Source organism: Rana temporaria, chromosome 6, assembly GCF_905171775.1.
Source record: "Rana temporaria chromosome 6, aRanTem1.1, whole genome shotgun sequence".
NCBI classification, from domain to species: domain Eukaryota; kingdom Metazoa; phylum Chordata; class Amphibia; order Anura; family Ranidae; genus Rana; species Rana temporaria.
In genome coordinates this window covers 45,386,030-45,405,537 of record NC_053494.1, presented here as the reverse complement: position 1 = coordinate 45,405,537, position 19,508 = coordinate 45,386,030, and the positions used below count along the sequence as shown (strand labels likewise).

General features: G+C 41.5%; 1 protein-coding gene across 3 annotated transcripts in view; it reads right to left on the bottom strand.

Annotated features, from left to right (window-relative positions):
* Nucleotides 1-19,508, bottom strand: part of C6H7orf50 (chromosome 6 C7orf50 homolog) — a 430,899-nt gene that overhangs the window by 182,060 nt on the left and 229,331 nt on the right. For 2 of the 3 annotated variants that reach the window (XM_040356745.1, XM_040356746.1), the window contains exon 4: nucleotides 3,932-3,964. The exons of the other annotated variant lie outside the window; for it this stretch is intronic. In XM_040356745.1, coding sequence (XP_040212679.1) covers nucleotides 3,932-3,964 — 33 coding nt within the window. The remainder of the gene's footprint in view (nucleotides 1-3,931; nucleotides 3,965-19,508) is intronic. 3 annotated transcript variants of the gene reach the window in all.

Genomic DNA, 19,508 nt, shown 5'->3' with positions numbered 1-19,508 from the left:
CAACTAGTGAGAATTAATCTTGTGCAGGAACAAAAGTGTAAGGTTCTATACACGTTTTTGGCCATCAGAGGTCCAAAAGAACAAACTTTTTTCTTCCAAGGAAAAGGTTTTACTAAAACTACAAAGATATTTTGCCACTTCAAAATATAGCATTTAATGGAGTTCTTTTGTGCTGCTGGATCCTGAGGACATTTATCCAATAACTCATCGCCGCCCATTATGTCTCTAATTTACCTGTGTAAGTTGACAGACAAATTACATTGACTTTGAGCCATAATGCATAACTATGGGCACATAAAACCTTTCTTATCTTTAACTTGCTGCTGCCAAATAACATTCTAATGGTCCACACCCACACATCCGTTATACATTCCAATCACATTTTATTTACCATGTTTCTCTTATGACTACAAAATATGAAGACTATAAAAACTATGATTCAAATTATTTTTATATGGGAAAAACACAGTAAGTACATTTATAAAAATGCACAGTAAGTCTGGAAATTTGGGGAATTGTTGTCTTTCTGCAAAACAGACGTCAGCCAGACAAAGCACAACAAAATAAAAAGCATCAATTCATACACATACAGAAAGCTAATAAGGAGTGAAACACAGTTACTCAGAGATTATAGAGTACTGTTTAAATGTTTGTAAAATTCTGATAACTACATTTTTTCAAGCAACTAATCAGAACTCAACGATAATAAAAAGTAGGCGCGTTTTTTTAGCATATTCAGATAAACTGCACATCACCAGACTTTGTATTGGTTTTGAATATGCTTGGCAACCTAAAAATGGTATGTTGTACAAATATTCCCTGTTTTAATTTAACAAGGATATTAGCCATCATATGAAAGCTAGCTGCAGATTTACCTGTGGTCCTTAAAGTGGCACTAAACCAAATTTTTTTTTGTTGATCCTCGTTCGTTCTAAAATATCAAGTATGTCATGGCTCTTTTTTTTTTTTAACTCTCTTACCATTGTTTTCAAGCTTCTTTTCGGTCTGGTGCATACTCCCTATCCTCCACTGATACACCTCACTGCTGCTAGTGTAGAGCAAGCAGTGCTGTTATTTCTGGTCACATTCTCTGCTCTATGTGTACTACAGGTCCCATAAAGCTGAATGTATCTGCATGTACATGCGTAGTCTATCTTGGAGGAGATCAGGAAACTGTGAAAATGTTAACATACACAAGGGGGCATGGAAAACGAATGCAGCCACCATAGAACAGCCACCATATGGCCAAAGTTTGTGGACACCTGACCATCAATCTACTATATGACGAAAAACCTGAAACCACCCCTTTGGGTTACTGAGTTGAGGTGTTTCAAGTGAAAAATACTATAAACAAAATGAAAAGATACTGTAGACAACGTAGTGACTGCAAGCCAGGTCCAACAATACCTTACCTTACAAACCCTCTTTTGGCTGAACTGTAAAAATGTAGTGGAATACCTTCCCAGAAGAGTGGAGGTCCCAGCACCATATTAATGCACATGGTTTCGGATGTCTAACAAGCTCATACAAATGTAATGGTCACAAACATTTGGCTGCATAGTGTAAAATTATTGTCCCGATTCTAAAGTTTGTTTCTGTAAACTTTCAAGAGCCAGAAAATGACAATTAGTTGCACATTTTCTTAACAGTGTGTGCGGCATTTAGTGAAATACACGACAAAATACAACATTCTCTATATATTGGTGAAAAAAACACAACATATTTCTGGATCTAATGGGGACACTCCCAGTATTGCTAATGCATTCAGTTTTGTTCTATCAGATTCTGTTATCTACTCAGCGTGGTTGCATTATTTGGTATATATGAAAATGTTTTAATCACATATATTTTAAATAATTCAAAAGGTGAAAAACTTAAAAATGGACATCAAAAATACACATGACCTACGTATGTAATAACTAATAGATGTAAAAAATTTGGGCAGGTTTATAAAATGGAATATTCTGACCGGGTGCTAAATTGGTGTACTTGGCATCATTTAAAGCGGTAGTTCACCCTCCTTTCCATCATTAGACCATTAAATTCGGCATCGTAGCGCGAGCTACGGTATGCCGGTCTTAAATTTTTAATCCCCGTACTCACTGTGGTATCGCTGATTGAAGAAATCGACTCCCGCGGGGAATGGGCGTGCCTATGGAGAGGGAGGATGATTGACGGCCGGCTCTGGCACGTCACGCTCCCCGAAGACAGCCGGAGTAGGTCTCGGCTATTCACGACGCCTGCGCACAGGCTATGCGCAGGCGCCGTGAATAGCCAAGCCTATTTCGGCTATTTCCGGAGAAGCGTGACGTGCCAGGGCCGGCCGTCAATCACCTTCTCTCACCATTCCCCGGATTCTTCAATCAGCGATACCGCAGTGAGTACGGGCATAAAAAATGTAAGACCGGCATACCGTAGCTCGCGCTACGATGCCGAATTTAATGGTCTAATAAAAAAAAACTTTTTTTTTTTTTTTAACAGGGCGAACCCCCGCTTTAATAAAGATTTACGTATTTGGGTTATGCATTCTGTGATGTTTATATTATCACCAAACCAAACTTTCAATCAACATTCGAAATGAAGGGAATTCTAAAAAGGAATGCATGGAACACGGTTTCAAAGAATCTATTTAGAAATGATTGGGCCTTTTATTCCATCAACTGAATTAAATGTAATTACAATGTCATTAAACCTCCCTTTACAGCACATAGTAGTGACATCCCATCTGTCAGCATATATGACATTACTGTGTCTGGCCTGTCAAACTATACTACCTCAAACAACTCCCTCACAAACACTCTGGGCACATACATTACATAAAATAACGATCTTTGTCAAAGGCCTGTCTGCACTCTATTGGGGAGATTTACTAAAAACTGGAGAGCGCAAAATCTTGTGCCTCTCCACACAGGAACCAATCAGCTTTAATTTTTTTTTTTTTTTTGTCAAAGCTTAATTGAACAGCCCAAAGTTAGAAGCTGATTGGCTACCATGCACTGTTGCACCAGATTTGTCATTCTCCAGTTTTAGTAAATCAACCCCTATATCTTTTAGGATAGACCCGTCACCAGTGGTTTGTACCAGCTTTCCACAAAACAGGCATTATTTATAAATGTGTTCAGTAGGTAAACCAGTCAAGTTCCTCTGTTTATGGTCAAAAAAGCAACTAAAAAAGTTTGTGGTTGTGGGCCAACTGACCTCTTTCCTTGCAGTCACTTTGACACACAAAGGAGGCCCTTGTGCCAATTAACGCCAAAGTGCCCATTTGTCAGTAATGTATTTATCTACACCAAACTAGGTGGGTGTAGCTTAGCAAAACAGGTGCGATTTTGTCGTCATTTTGGGCATGACTTAACGGATTGAACTGGGGCTTAAAGATGTCCATATTTTCTCATGCCTAGATTATCTGATTTAAAATCATCCAACCCGTAAAAAAAAAGGCATTATAAAAGAAGTGCATTATATTTTTATATGTTATTTTTTCATTGCTACCTGAAGGATTTATTCAGACGCAGATGTTTCTGGACAGAATGACATGCATTTACCTATATTGCTATTGGGTGAAGACTGATTAATGTGCAACTGTAGGGTTTAAAAAAAAAGCAACAAGCAATGTGCAGTAATCTATTCTAACCAATCGCAAATCATTTCTTTCTTCACTGCTTTAAATAAAAATTAAAAAGTGATTAGCTGCATATAAACTGTGTATCACTTTGCACCGTGTTATCAAAAAGCGGCTCCAGTGTTATACACAAGTGTGATAATATAGGACATGACGGATTAAACACACCTAATAATTTACAAACTGTGCATAGAACTTAAAAGACCTTTGTGGAAAGCTAAAATCTCCAAGTATTATGTGTGTATCGATATATATATATATTTATTCTATAAACAGATTTTAACAATACAGATAATTAAGTGTCCTTACCATGTTGTTGCCATGTACTGCACGTGCCTCTGGCTGCAAAAACATCAAATGAACCCGGTGTTATAAATTTCCTACATGATGTATTATGATGTCAACTCAATTAAAACAGTATTGCTGTGTCTGTCGTTACTGCATTGATTTTGTTCAAGCGGCTCCTCTCTGAATGATCAATAAATGGGACTTATAAACAATTTAACTATTGCAAAGCTCTTGCAGAAGATTCTATATCAGCCATAGAAAGAAGCTTGTCTCCGAAAGGCACTGGTTTTGGGTTGCACGCTATTAGTTGCACATGTAAAAGAAAACCTAAAGTACCAAAAATGAGTTTGGGTCTGAATGGCCTCAATGCTACTTAATACATGAAAGTGAACCAAGGTAGACCCTCACATTACATAACAAAGGAGGACATCTTTGTAATGGCCCTGGAGATGTACAGATGTGAGAAATCAGATAAAGAGATCTTATCAACAAAAGTCCCTGAGGAATCATTATGTGGTTTAACGATCCAGAATCCAGCAAACCTGAAATATACGTTTGGAGTAGAATTTAAAACTAAACTCCAGGCAGGTATAAATACCCAACTTACTTAGCTGTACATTCATGAATAAATCAATTCAGTTTTTTTTTTATTCACTTAATGTAAATATGTGTATTTCACTTCATATCAGGCTCTTGCAATTCCCTGTACAGGTGAAGCATGGCTGGTAGTCAAACAGCAACATTGCTTACAAATGTGCCAAAAAAAGAACACAAAGAACCTAGTGATGAGAGAAGAAGGCAGATGGAGCAAAGAGATGTCCTCATGAGTCTTCTGCTGTTCTTTAACTGTCCAATCAATAGAGAGGATAACAGTTAATTCCATAAAGTGGATGTAAACCTGATTCATGAAATTTGAGCTGGGCACATATATCTGCAGTGTTTTGTTATCTCTTTTCAATGAGCTGAGTCTTATAGCTCTCTTCTGAACGATTCCTCTGTCATCAGCCTGAGAACTCCTGACATATTTTTTGAATTTTAGACAAAAGCAGCCTGAATCTTTTGTTGGAGGAGGTTGCTAAAATAGATTAGCCGAGAGCAGCTCCTATTACAAAACAGCTCTGAGAGTCTCTTGCCTATGAGGAGAGGGGGTGTGTGCCTTTCCTCCAATCAGCAATTTTAGCTATCTTGGCTGTATGCCTGTGGTAACCAGGAAGAGAAAATCTGCTAACAGGATCTGAACTTTCTAAACAGTATATAAATGTGAACACAGCAGTTACACATATACAACCTATGTAGGGAGGTTTGGTTAATCTCTGTGTATCATGGGGGGGTTTACATCCACTTTAACTGTAACTAGCTCTACTGTCTAGAGAAGAACTGTGTGAATTGCACAAATGGATGGACAAAAAAAACAAAAGCAAATCCTTTGCCAGGATCCTTTGCTAAGCTCTCTTTTTTACTTAGTGTATTTAGTCGTTTGCTGGAGATCAGCTTTAGATCTAAGTCCATGTAGAATAAATAGATGGCCTGTGAATTTTGGGTGCCTGTGATGTCCTGGTGCTGTGTTCAGCCATCCTAAAGTCTCGTACACATATTTGGATTTTCTGACGCGAATTGTGTGATGACAGGCTGTTGGCGGAAAATCTGACCGTTTATACGCTCCATCGAACAACTGGTGTCGGATTTTCCACGGACAAATGTTGGACAGCAGGCCTTAAAATTTTCAGTGGCTTTTCCGAGCATGTGTGGCTTTTCCAAATGTTGCATTATTTTTTAATTCCCACCTCCACTCCTTTTCTGAAGTCATGTGGTTACTTTTCTGGATTTTGACTGGATGTTAGTGATCATAGCAGAATTTAGTGTAAAAGGAGTGTAGAGGTGGGTGGGGAGTCTACTGACATCACAACTCCACCCACCGAGCTCCAGACAACAGACCCACCCACAGAATCTGCAGTTTTTCAGTTCTCATAACAGACAGGATACATGCAGGAGGCATCTATATCCTTATAGATCAGCACTATGGCAGTAGTTTAGAAAGGATGAGAGTGGGTTTACATCCACTTTAAATTGTTCAGGAAAGGTTGTAAAAATGTCCCGTGTACATGAAGACTAACTGCATTCTACGGAAAGAAGAAGACCACCGTGGTTTCAAAACCCAGGACTATTGTATTGGGCTGTGTGGATGGAGATAATGTATCACCCATGGAGGTAAGTGGGGATCGGGGTGTGGGGAGGGTGTAGAGAAGGGGTGTCCAACCTTTTGACCTTCCTGGGCCACATCAGAAGAAGAGGAATGGTCTTGGGCAGATCACAAGTTAAAGATCACTGATATAGATAATGTACCTATCTGAATAATAAAAAAAAAAAATTGCAATATTTTATTATGAAAAAAAGTCAAATAAGACAACATAAAACTAGTGTGATATTTGACACGGTATTTGAAACTAATACCTCAATATCGGGTTCAATGGATGAAGCAGCGATTATCAATAAATTCTTAAGGTGCTCATCAGATATTTTGCTTTACATATTTGGCAAAATATATTTATGAGCTACTATCCAGTCTTATCCAGTTAATGCCTAAAAAAGAAATTTACATTTTCAGAGGCCCTGCTTGTTATCTTCCCTCTGGCTCTTTAAACCCATCTGTCGCTGAATGCTACACAGCACAATGATCACATGTGCACGCCACACAATCCACATACATTTTTAATGTGTAATTTCTCTGGAAACTTATAGGAAAAGGTCAACAGAAATTGAGTTACTTAACCCTTGCAATTACCGGTTTGAGTGTGAGGCAGTATAATTTCGCCTTCAACAATATTTAACACCTTGTAGCCTTTATGTCTGATACACGCTCTTGTTACATTGTATCAGGAGGTGATGGAAAACAATCCCAGATGACTTAAATATGGAGAGTTAGCCCCTGTTCACACCAGTGCGATGGGTTTTGACAGTTCCAAATCGCATGACAAGTCGCACCCCTTTGTCAGCAATGGAACTATTCAATTCACTGTGACTCATCTTGCACTTTCAAAAAGTTTCCTGCACTACTTTTTGCCAATTTCATTGCGACTTGCATAGACTTTTGTTGTATGAAGTTGCAAGCCGCAATGAAATCAGCAGTGCAAATTGCACGGATGTGTGGCTTTGAAATTTCACTTAAAGGGGTTGTAAAGGCAAAAAAAAAAAAAATCCCTAAATAGCTTCCTTTACCTTAGTGCAGTCCTCCTTCACTTACCTCATCCTTTGATTTTGCTTTTAAGGCTTCATTTCCACTGGCGTTTTTACAGCCACTTTTCTGAGCGTTTTTTACAGCTTAAAAACGCCTGTCCATGTTATTCTATGGCATCATGCCCACATAGGCGTTTTTGAGCTGCAAATGGCATAGGCGTTTTTTAACTGTAAAAAAAACGCAGGACCAGGGCGTTCTGAAGCTCCAGAGTAGAGCTGTAAAAACGCCAGACGTTAAAAAACGCTCAAAAACGCTCAAAGACGCGCGAAAACGCTCAAAAACGCGACCGCTGCATTTTTAAAGCTGCAGCTCACAAAACATTTTTTTTTTTTTTTTTTTACAAAATAAACATGGACAGGCGTTTTTAAGCTGTAAAAAAGCCTAACAACAGTGGCTGTAAAAACGCCAGTGGAAATGAAGCCTAAATGTCCTTATTTCTTCTGAGAAATCCTCACTTCCTGTTCTTCTGTCTGTAACGCCACACAGTAATGCAAGGCTTTCTCCCTGGTGTGGAGATAGCCTCTTGAGGGGGCGAGCAGGAGGGTCAGGACGCTCTCTACTTTGCAGATAGAGAAAGGAGCTGTGTGTTAGTGGGCATCCTGCTCGCCCCCTCAAGAGGCTTTCTCCACACCAGGGAGAAAGCCTTGAATTACTGAGTGGAGTTACAGACAGGAGAACAGGAAGTGAGGATTTCTCAGAAGAAATAAGGACATTTAAAAGTAAAATGGAAGGATGAGGTAAGTGAAGGAGGACTGCACTAAGGTAAAAGAAGCTATTTAGGGGGAAAAAAATACTTTTACAACCCCTTTAACCACTTCCCTACCGGCTCATTGTAAAATGATGGCAGCAGGGACCCTCTCTCGATCCGGATGGACGTCATATGACGTCCTGTGTTCCCGGCGATCTACGCTCGAGCAACGCTCGTGACCCGGCGCGGGTGCCCGGCGGCCGCGATTGCCGCCGGGCACCCGCGATTGCCGGTAATCACGGCAGAAGTGTGGATCTCCGTGTGTAAACACACAGATCCACCTCCTGTCAGCGGTGAGGAGACCAATGTGTGTTCCCAGTACAGAGGAACACACATCGGTCTCCTCCCCTTGTGAGTCCCCTCCCCCCTACAGTTAGAACACACCTTAGGGAACATATTAACCCCTTCAGCGCCCCCTAGTGGTTAACCCCTTCCCTGCCAGTCACATTTACACAGTAATCAGTGCATATTTATAGCATTAATCGCTGTATAAATGTGAATGGTCCCAAAAACGTGTCAAAAGTGTCCGATGTGTTCGCCGCAATGTTATGGTCACAGTAAAAAATCGCAAATCGCCGCCAATACTAGTAAAAAAATTAATAAAATAAAAATGCCATAAATCTATCACCTATTTTGTAGACGCTATAACTTTTGCGCAAACCAATCAATATACAATTATTGCGATTTTTTTTTTTACCAAAAATATGTAGAAGAATACGTATCGGCCTAAACTGAGGAAAAACATTTTTATTTATTTTTTAAATTGTGATATTTATTAAATAAAAAAGTAAAAAATATTGTGGTTTTTTTTTAAATTGTGGCTCTTCTTTTGTTTATAGCGCAAAAAAAAAAAACGCAGAGATGATCAAATACCACCAAACGAAAGCTCTATTTGTGGGGTGGGGGGGGGGGACAAAGATTTAGTTTGGGTACAGTGTTGCATGACCACGCAATTGTCATTCAAAATGCAACAGCGCTGAAAACTAGGCAGGAAGGGGGTGAAAATGCCCTGTATGGAAGGGGTTAAGTAGCTGCACCGGTATGTGAATGAGGGCTTTAAATGGAACTCAATCAACATTACCCATTTAAAATATTTTTGCTGACAGTATTACTTCGGAAGATATATTATATTTAACTTGTTTTAACCTTCTTTTTTAATTTCTTCAGTTGCTTCCTGGTTTCTGTCCTCGGCAAAAAATGTGTAATTTTTTTTCTTTCATCTGGAGTAGGGGATTCCTCAGCTAAACACAACCTCCTGCCTACATGCCTGAGCTAAAGGCTAGTACACGCAATCAGAAAATCGGACCAAGAATACCACTTTCCAAGCGTTAGTACGGTTAAGCTGATCGTTGGTACACTGCATCGTGATCAATTATGGCTGTTCACCTGATATCATTCAAAGAGACAAATATGAACATTTTTCTTGTACAATATCAGATACAATATATGACTTACAAAGTGGAATCCTATCATACAAGAATTTTGTTTGAGAAACTCTCTTAATTTTCTACAAGTATGCAAAGAAAAACGGACAATTGATCATCCTATATTCTTATTGTGTGTATAGCTTAAGGCCAGAAGTAAATGCTACATGAATCACCTTGAAACCATGAACTCTTATCAAGATGGCTGAGGCTAGATCTGCTAGGGTGGTGTCTTTAAATGGGATTTCTTAACAAAATAAAGCATGGAGACATGAATGGATGGGAGACATGAATGGATGGGAGACATGAATGGATGGGAGACATGAATGGATGGGAGACATGAATGGATGGGGGAGTTTTCTTTGAATATACAGTAATTTTTTTTATAAATCGTGTTTTCAGTTTGTGGTGCTCAGATACAGTTTAGTTCGCTTTAACCACTTGCCTACTGGGCATTTATATCTCCTTCCTGCCCAGGCTAATTTGCTCTCACATACACTGTACTCATATGACATTTTTATTATTTATTTTTTTCGCACAAATAGAGCTTTCTTTTGGTGGTATTTAATCACCTCTGGGGTTTTTTTTTTTTTTGCTAAAAGAAACAAAAAAAGACTGAAAGTTTTGAAAACAAAAACAAAAAAAAAACAACGTTTTTCATTGTTATAAAATTTTGAAAACAGGTAATTTTTCTCCTTCGCTGATGAGGCTGCACAGATGGGAAGTAATGAGGCAGCACTGGTGGGCACTGATGAGGCTGCACTGGTGGGCAGCCCTGATAGGTGACACTGATGATGAGGCACTGAGGGGCAGCACTGATGGGCACTGATAGGTGGCACTGATTAGCACCACTGGTGGGCAGAGATTGGGACCAATGTCCCTGTAACAGAAGCAGGTTACCGCCTTTCTTCTTTTCTCCTTATACTGATGATGAGAAGTAAAAAATCCGATAACCGGCTTTTTTTTACTTCTGTGATCAACTGTTGTTGTCTGACAGCTGATCACGTGGTAAAAGGCTGCTGTGATTGGCCCTGTTCTGTGATCAGCCGAGTCCGAAGGACTCGACAATCACAGATCGCGCTAACCGCGTGCCACAGGGGGCGCACGTCACAGGAGGATGTCTACTGACTTAGATAAATATGCATAGTAAGATTGTACATACTCCTGTACCCCTGGATGACGTCCTATCAGACTAAACACATCGGGTGGAGATAAAGCAGTGACGTAATTATGCAAACCAGGGTGCTGACTGCACTAAATGCTATTTTTGGCCTGCCTTTGTGAATAGTTTTTTATCTTAAATGCTGTAATTTTATATTGCTATACTATGAGTCCCTTCTTTGCATTCATTCCTTCCTGAGCCTCATTTGTGGACACCTTGTTTATTTTGGAAACCACCGTTCCTGAGTCCGGGAGTGTGCCATCCATCCATTCCAGTGGAATTTCTCCCCAAGAACACAGGACTTCCATCTATGGGGTCCTACCTGTCAGTATGCGGCTTGCAAGTGGGTTGCGCGTCTGCGTGTGAAGTGGTGCACACCGCATCATTGGATTTGGACGTCAGGCATATGTACTGTTTTGCACTGAGCATATATTGATGGACTGTTTTGCACTGTGCACTTTTTTAATATGAATTTTCCTTGGATGGCTCATGCTTTTATTTCTCTTGCATGAATTTTGTCTGTTTAAACACTTTGTTTTCATTTGATTGTAGTATTGATGCACTAGCACTTTATCAGGATAGCACAACATGTTTTTATGTTTACTATTTGCATGTGAATAAATAGTGAGTGCAGCTATCACGGTTTTAGTTTTTAGTCACTAAAATTATTTTCGTTTTAATACCCAATTTCTTTCTTGAGGATTGTGCACATACTAATAAAATCTTGCAATTTTCTTTTTTTCCCTCTCTTCCATTTTTTTTTTAATATGCTTGACACCAGTTAAAAATATGAAGGTGATTTTCTTTTCTTTTTTTTCCTAGAACTTGTGGGCTTTAGAAATGTTCCTACACTTTTCTCTGCGGAAGCAAATTACCAAGGTGAGAGAAAGTTGCCTGACTGCTTTTTCAGAGAAGACACAATTTTGTATTCCACGAGAAAACTGACAACACACAATAAGGAATGTATTGTCTGGGGAGGTCATCAGGGGTATAAGGAAACCTTCAATATTTTATTAAGAAAAACCACCACAGGCCCAATTAAACACACAATAGCAGAAAGGGGAAATTCTGACTGGCAGTCTTATTTATGGGAAGTTGTCTGAAGTTCAGAAAAACAGAAAGCAAAATCACCTTGTGAAAAAACCTTTCTAGTAGGAGGCAAGTTGGAAGAACACTGGGTACCTCTGCTATACTCCACTTTCAGGTATGTTGGATAAGACCCTATGTTGGAAAAGGACACAGTAGCAGCATAGGGGCTGGTGGGAGGAACCACAGCTCCCAGCAGGGGATCAGGAATCCGATTCTTATAAAAATGTCAAATAACAGTTGTGTTGTGCCCAGAGCTCTTCAAAAGAGCAAACTTTCAACACACCGCCCATAAAACAGGTAAAGCCAGCCAAAGATGGTGAGATTTTCTTTCTTGCAACCACGGGTAACAGGAAAGCAGATTGTTCGATTTCATTATCAACACAGTCAGTGTCACACTATAAGTCGTTTATCACCACCATTGCTAGTATAGTGGCTGCACAAGTCAGTATCTTGATCATGATTAAACTATTCTAGACTGCCCAATAGTATAATGCCCAGTGGCGTAGCGTGGGGGGGGGGCCGTGGCCCCGGGCGCAACATTTGGGGGGCGCTCGCCAGTACAGGTCACAGTGTGGCTGCCTCTGCTTAATTTACTTTGCTGTGTCCCCGTGCTCTGCCAGCGCCGCCATATTGAGTATCAGGCGCCCTGTGATTGGGTGTCATGTGCAGCGGCGGGGGTGGCCTGTCCACGATCGCGTTAGATCCTGGAGTCCCGCCTCCACCCATGTTCAGTCTCCTGCACTCTGTGATTGGGCGAAGGCGGGACTTCAGGAGCAACCACGATCGTTAACAGGCCAGCCCTGCCGCCACGCACATAGCCCCCATATGCCCAATCACAGGCTGCTGGAGTCAGAACATGTCCTCTGCAGGAACCAAGGCAGCGGTCGGATCCATGGGGGCCAGAGTGGAAGAACTGCAAATGCTGAAGCCAGGGACACATACTGAAAGTGGAGCCAGGCTGGAGGAGCGGAGGAGCGAGCAGCGATTGTGAAGCAGGTATGTCTGTGCTGTCTAATGATACTCACTGTGTGTTCAGGTAGGTCAGTGTAGTGGTCAGTATAGGAATCAGGTAGGTCAGTGTAGTGTAGTGGTCAGTATAGGAATCAGGTAGGTCAGTATAGAAATCGGGTAGGTCAGTGAAGTGTAATAGTCAGTACAATAGTCAGTATAGTGGTTAGTGTAGTGTAGTATAGGAATAAGGTAGGTCAGTGTAGTGGTTAGTGCAGTGGTCAGTACAGTAGTCAGTATATTGTAGTATAGGAATCAGGTAGGTCAGTGTAGTGGTCAGTATAGGAATCATGTAGGTCAGTATAGGAATCAGGTAGGTCAGTGTAGTGGTTAGTGTAGTGTAGTGGTCAGTACAGTAGTCAGTATAGTGGTCAGTGTATTGTAGTATAGGAATCGTGTAGTGGTTAGTGTAGTGGCCAGTACAGTGGTCAGTGTATTGTAGTATAGGAATCGTGTAGTGGTTAGTGTAGTGGCCAGTACAGTAGTCAGTGTAGTGGTCAGTGTATTGTAGTATAGGAATCGTGTAGTGGTTAGTGTAGTGGCCAGTACAGTAGTCAGTATAGTGGTCAGTGTATTGTAGTATAGGAATCGTGTAGTGGTTAGTGTAGTGGCCAGTACAGTAGTCAGTGTAGTGGTCAGTGTAGTATAGGAACCAGGTAGGTCAGTATAGGAATCAGGTAGGTCAGTATAGTGGTCAGTATAGGAATCAGGTAGGTCAGTGTAGTGGTCAGTGTAGTGGTCAGTACAGTAGTTAGTGTAGTGGTCAGTGTAGTGTAGTATAGGAATCAGGTAGGTCAGTGTAGTGGTTAGTGTAGTGGTCAGTATAGGAATCAGGTAGGTCAGTGTAGTGTAGTGGTCAGTATAGGAATCGGGTAGGTCAGTATAGTGGTCAGTATAGGAATCTATAAGGCTGCATGCACACAGAAGCTAAAAAAGCTATAAAAAAACGTTATTAGCTTTGCAGGGAGCCTTTCAACGTTTTTTAGTGCTTTTGCATCAGCTTTTATTAGCGTTTTTCAGTGTAGCGTCTTTTTAGCTTTTTTTTATGGATTAAACGCCTGAAATTTACGTTCAGAGTGCAGTTTTTCGGCGGAAAAAAAGCAAAACGCAGAAAACGCAAAAAACTGCTGGTGCCAGCGGTTTTTAGCGTTTTTCTGCGTTTTTTTCCACCAAAAAAATTGCACTTTGAACGTAAATTTCAGGCGTTCAGAAAAAAGCCTATAAACTCCAAAGCTCATTAACACCAAAAAAACGCCCATGTGTGCATGGGCACATAGGCTAACAGAGTTCAGTTTATGGGCTTTTTAAAAAAAAAGCCAAAACGCCAACAAACTGCAGTTTATCAGCTTCTGTGTGCATGGAGCCAAAGCTGTAATATAAACACCCATGTGAATGAGCCCTAAGACCTCATCCATATGGAAGCTAAGCAACTCCTGTATGCCGAGGCCCAAAGTCCCCTGAGCTTTCTAGAAATGAGGAGCCGCACATGCCACGTACAGCTGCCAATACAAGTGAATGTCTGTACCTAGCTGCGCTTGGGTAAGGTCTGATGACCTCTGCATTACCTGAGTGTGGCTGTGTAGAGCCATTCACTCGTATTGGTGGCTATACATAGCACGTTCGGCTCCCCATTTCCAGAAAGCTCAGGGGACTTTAGGCATCAGCACACAGGAGTCTGTGTATATGAGGCCCAATACAGAATAAGAAGAGAGAACTAAAGACCAACAGAGACAAAGCAGTGTACTCATAACATGGTTTATCCCATACGAGTGGGACACAAGCAGGGCTTTTATTCTGCCGGAACGGTGGTCCGGAACCTCTGCCAGGGAGCAGAAAGTTTTTTATTTATATATATATATATATATATATATATATATATATATCTTGTTTCATGCAGCTGCCCTCCCGCGGAGTGAGCCGGCGGCCGCATAAGCCGACACAGCTCCTAAAGTGCTGGCTGCAACCTTAAGAGAGTGAAGGGCGGAGTGATATCAGCTGCACTCTACCTCTCCCTGTAGCAGACTGGATGTTCCTGTGAGGAAGAGCTGTAGTGTCCTGTGACTCCTAACAAGGGCCGCCATCAGGAAGTTTGGGGCCCCTTACACAGCTTCAGGCATGGCCCCCCTGGAGCAGAGAACCGGGGGGGGGGTGCTGAAATTGAGAAGCGGGGGGTGCTGGCGCAAATTGAGACGTGGGGAGGGGGGGGGCCTTTACAAAAAAAAGAAGAAATAAAGAAAAATATATATATAAAATAAATTATAAAAAAAGGGGGGTAGCCATCTGGGGCCCTGGGGACCTCTGGGCCCTTTAATAAAAAGAAAAAATAAACCTCTGGGCCCTTTAATAAAAAAATAATAAAAAAAATATAAACAAAAAAATCTAAATAAACATTTATAAAAAAATAAATGGGGGGGGGGGGGGGGTTGCCACATGGGGCCCTGGGGACCTCTGAGCCCTTTAATAAAAGAAAAAAATAAACAAATAGAAAAAAATGGGGGGATTGCCACATGGGGCCCTGGGGACCTCTGAGCCCTTTAATAAAAATATATATATATATATATATATATATTAAAAATATACTAAGGAATAATAAGTACATGGTAATTATTTAATTGTCAGTGTTGCTGCTGGATGAATATAGGGGCTGCCCAGCTGTCTATTATGCTGCCAGGATATGGGGATGTCTAATAATGCTGCCTGAATAGTGGACTGTCTCTTTCTGGACATTGGGGACTCTTGAGGACTGGCTCTTGATGGACATTGGGCACTGGCTCTTGATGGACTTTGGGGAGTGGCTCTTGCTGGACATTGGGGAGTGGCTCTTGCTGGACATTGGGGAGTGGCTCTTGCTGGACATTGGGGAGTGGCTCTTGCTGGACATTGGGGACAGGCTCTGGCTGGATATGGGAATACCTGAAATTGCATTTGAGCCTACTTTGGATATTTCTAAGGTTTTGTACATTTTACTGAATTGCTTTTTATTAACAAATTCCATACAAATGACCTTGTATAATCCCCAAATTATACCTGGTTCCCTGTTCTTAAAGGGGGTGAGGCTAGAAGGTGTGGGGACAAGGGGTGGTCCTAGGGGTTGTTCTAGGGGTGGTAACAGGCGTGATCTAGGGGAGGGGGGGGTTCCTACACCTTTTCTGAGAAAAAAAAGTAATGGACACAAGTACAGTGTCTCCCACTGATAGAGCTCTCCCGTGGGTCTTGGCAAAACCGTTTTGGTATTATGGTACCAGAAACGGCCTAATCCCGAGCTAGCAGCTTGCATCCTGGGAAAAAAAGAGAAGCAGTAGACCTACAAATATTTATGGGATAGCAACACAAAAACTTAACTACAATATGAGCAATACAATCCTATAAAATGTAGGACCCTGGTCTACCTAAAAAATACGACATTGTAAGGGGCTGGGGAAATCCCTAAATGCAATCAATAATTTTACCTAATAATTTTCTAATACACAGCCCGCAAGCACCCACTCCTTCCTCTACAGTTGATGTTTATCAAATTAAATTGATTATGATATTTAGGCTTCATTTCCACTGGCGTTTTTACAGCCACTTTTGTTATCCTTTTTTACAGCTTAAAAACGCCTGTCCATTTTTATTTTTTTTGTGAGCTGGAGCTCAAAAACGCAGCGGTAGCGTTTTTGCGCGCTTTTGAGCGTTTTTTAATGTCTGGCGTTTTTACAGCTCTACTCTGGAGCTTCAGAACGCCCTGGTCCTGCGTTTTTTTTACAGCTCAAAAACGCCTATGCCATTTGCAGCTCAAAAACGCCTATGTGGGCATGATGCCATAGAATAACATGGACAGGCTTTTTTAAGCTGTAAAAAACGCTCAGAAAAGTGGCTGTAAAAACGTCAGTGGAAATGAAGCCTTATGGTTCGTCTCAAGAACCTAGTCTACTTAAAAAAAAAAAAGAAGCAATGATTAGAAGCATTGCGTGAGACCTGCTCAGCTATGAAAAATGTTTTTTTCATACCTTTTTTTTATATCTTTTTTTTACTGTAAACCAAGTCCTGTGCTTTTCCTCGCAGCTATTACACCCAAAACAATGTTGGATTTATTCCTCCCACCCATACTTGTTCTGGGAATCTGTACTTTACGTTTTTGAAACTCCTTAAAAAAAAATCCTCAGCTAATTTTTCTGTTATTTCTTAGGGAAACTTTTTAAAGTTTTTGCCACATGATATATTCAGCAGGTTGTTTATCCAACTTAGTGGGAGGTGGAAACCAAAAACAGTAAAATGACAAACTGACCATAAAAATTATAATAAGCTGAGAAAACAAAATAAGGAAAAAACATGTTTTCAGAGTAAACCAAGCCTTAGGGCATATGTATTGGCAAAAAAAAAAAAAAAAAATTTGGCAGTTCTCCATTACACGCACACTTCCCCTTGTTACGGGCCTCCTTAAAGCAGAAGTAAACTGCAAGATGCAGGGAGTTTTCTCTATAATGTACAATTATTCACAGCATATTACACATTATGGCAGACTTATGCCCTGGGCACACGATCGGACCTTTGTCCGACCAAATTCACATCGGAATTCCGACGGAGGAAAAGAGAACATGTTCTCTATGTAATCTCCAATGGAATTCATCGGAATTTACGATTGGGCATACACGCGGTCAGAATTCTGACGGACTTTTTCCATCAGAAAATCCGATCGTGTGTACGAGGCCTTACTTCCAAGACTGTCTTCCACCAGAACTGATAGCCCTGGGCTTTTCCTCAGCAATTTTTTCTGATACGTCTGCCTATTACTCTTCTGCTTCGATTCTTCCAGCCCCACCCAGTTATTAGGAGGTCACTGATGATATAGCTATAGCACATGCATGGCAAGATTGGTTGGACTTCGCTTGACAGTGGATAATTACCATGTACTTAGTTTTCCTCACAGTGTAGGAGTCACAGAACAGAACACCACACAGCAGCTCTTCCTCACAGGAACATCCAGTCTGCTACAGGGAGAGGTAGAGTGCAGATGATATCACTCCGCCCCCCACTCTCTTAAGGGGTTGTAAAGGTTCATGTTTTTTCACCTTAATGCATCCTACGCATTAAAGTGATTGTAAAGGTTCAGCCATTTAAAAAAAAAAAAAATAACAATGTCATACTTACCTCCAATGGGCAGTTCGTTTTGCACAGAGTGCCCCCTAACGTCATCTTCTGGGGTCCCACGGTGGCTCTCGCGGCTCCTCCCTGCAAGAGCTAACCCCCTCTGGCAAGCTCTCTCCCGAGGGGGTTGCGGGCGCGCTCCCGTGCTATACAAATCGGTGTCCATAGCCGCCAATTGTATGACGCGGCCTCGCCCCATCAGCGGCCGCGTCATTGGATTTGATCGACAGCAGCGGGAGCCAAAATACGAGTACGAGTCTCAGCAGGAGATCGCCGCTCTCAGTCATCCGACCGGCAGAGCCTTCCGATTCCTCCCTGCTGCATTGTAGGAAACTTATTAGGGTTCACTTATGGGCAATGGTATCTTACACTGATGGGCAATGGTATGCTGCAGCACTGATGGGCAATGGTATGCTGCAGCACTGATGAACAATGATACGCTGCACTGATGGGCAATGATATGCTGCACTAGGCATTGTCTGTTTATTAGAGATCATATGACCACATAGCTCCGTGTCCTGGGCGGTTGCAACTGCATTAGTGCCAATGGTTTGACATCATATTGTATTCCTCTGTTGTTGGCTCTCACCAAGCCTCCCAGGACCAAGAGCTGTGCAGTCACGTGATCACTAATAATGAGATTTAAAATGGATGTAAACCCTCTCCTCTACCCAGTGAAGTGAACAGCCTCAGATATAACACAGAAATTAAACAAATCCTCCTACATAAGTTTTACATGTATGTCTGCTGTCTTCAGCTTTCTATATTCATTAGAAAGTAGGAATTTTTTACTTCCTCTTTCAGCAGTAGGAGGGCAGACTGGGCATTAATTGTGTGACTCTGGACAGCCCCCCCCCCTCCACAGAGCTGTGCTGTGAATAGACATGCTCTCTGCTAATTTATTTATAGTAACCACCCTGACACACATTTTCAGTTGTCAGAATTTATTCTGATAACAGAAGAACGGAGCAGAATAAAGACACAGGCCTTAGGGCATTGGAGAGAGATAAGTAAACACTAGAGATATATGTGCCCAGGTCAAATTTCATGAATCAGGTTTAAAAAAAAAAAAAAAAAGGCATTTAAAATAATTAAAAAGGGTGTGCAGCATTAGTAAAGGCACAGGACAGGCAACATTCAAAGCCTACTTAGTTGATAGCCTTTCCTTCTTCTTTAACCACTTCCCGCCCGGTCAATGGACAATTGACGCCTGGGAAGTAGTTGTGAAACGTCCTGCAGGATTTCATGGGGGTCCGCAGCGATCGGTGATGCGAGGTGTCAGTCTGTCCAATCACAGCTGACCACGATGTAAACGGGAAGAGCCGTCGATGGCTCTTCCTCACTCGCGTCTGACAGACACGAGTAGAGGAGAGCCGATCGGCGGCTCTCCTGACAGGGGGGGTTCGCGCTGATTGTTTATCAGCGCAGCCCCCCCTCAGGTGCCCACACTGGACCACCAGGAAAGCCCACACTGGACCACCAGGGAAGGGCAGTAAAAAAGAAAAGAAAAAAAAAGGGCAGTAAAAAAAAAAAAAAAAGAGAATAGATGCCAATCAGTGCCCATGGGGCACTGACTGGCAACATGGGACAACATGGGACTGGCACTGGGATAAACAAGTGATGCCCACCCCTCAGTGTCCATCAGTGCCACCCCTTGGCTTGGGCAGGAAGGTGTGTAAGTGCATGGTATGAAAGTGGTTAAATTGCAATTTCAGAGTGTGTGCTTGAAAAAGAAAAAAAAATCTGATTTAACATGTCTGGAGAAAGCACATTGTAAAGAACTAATCAGCAGAAATAAACATGTA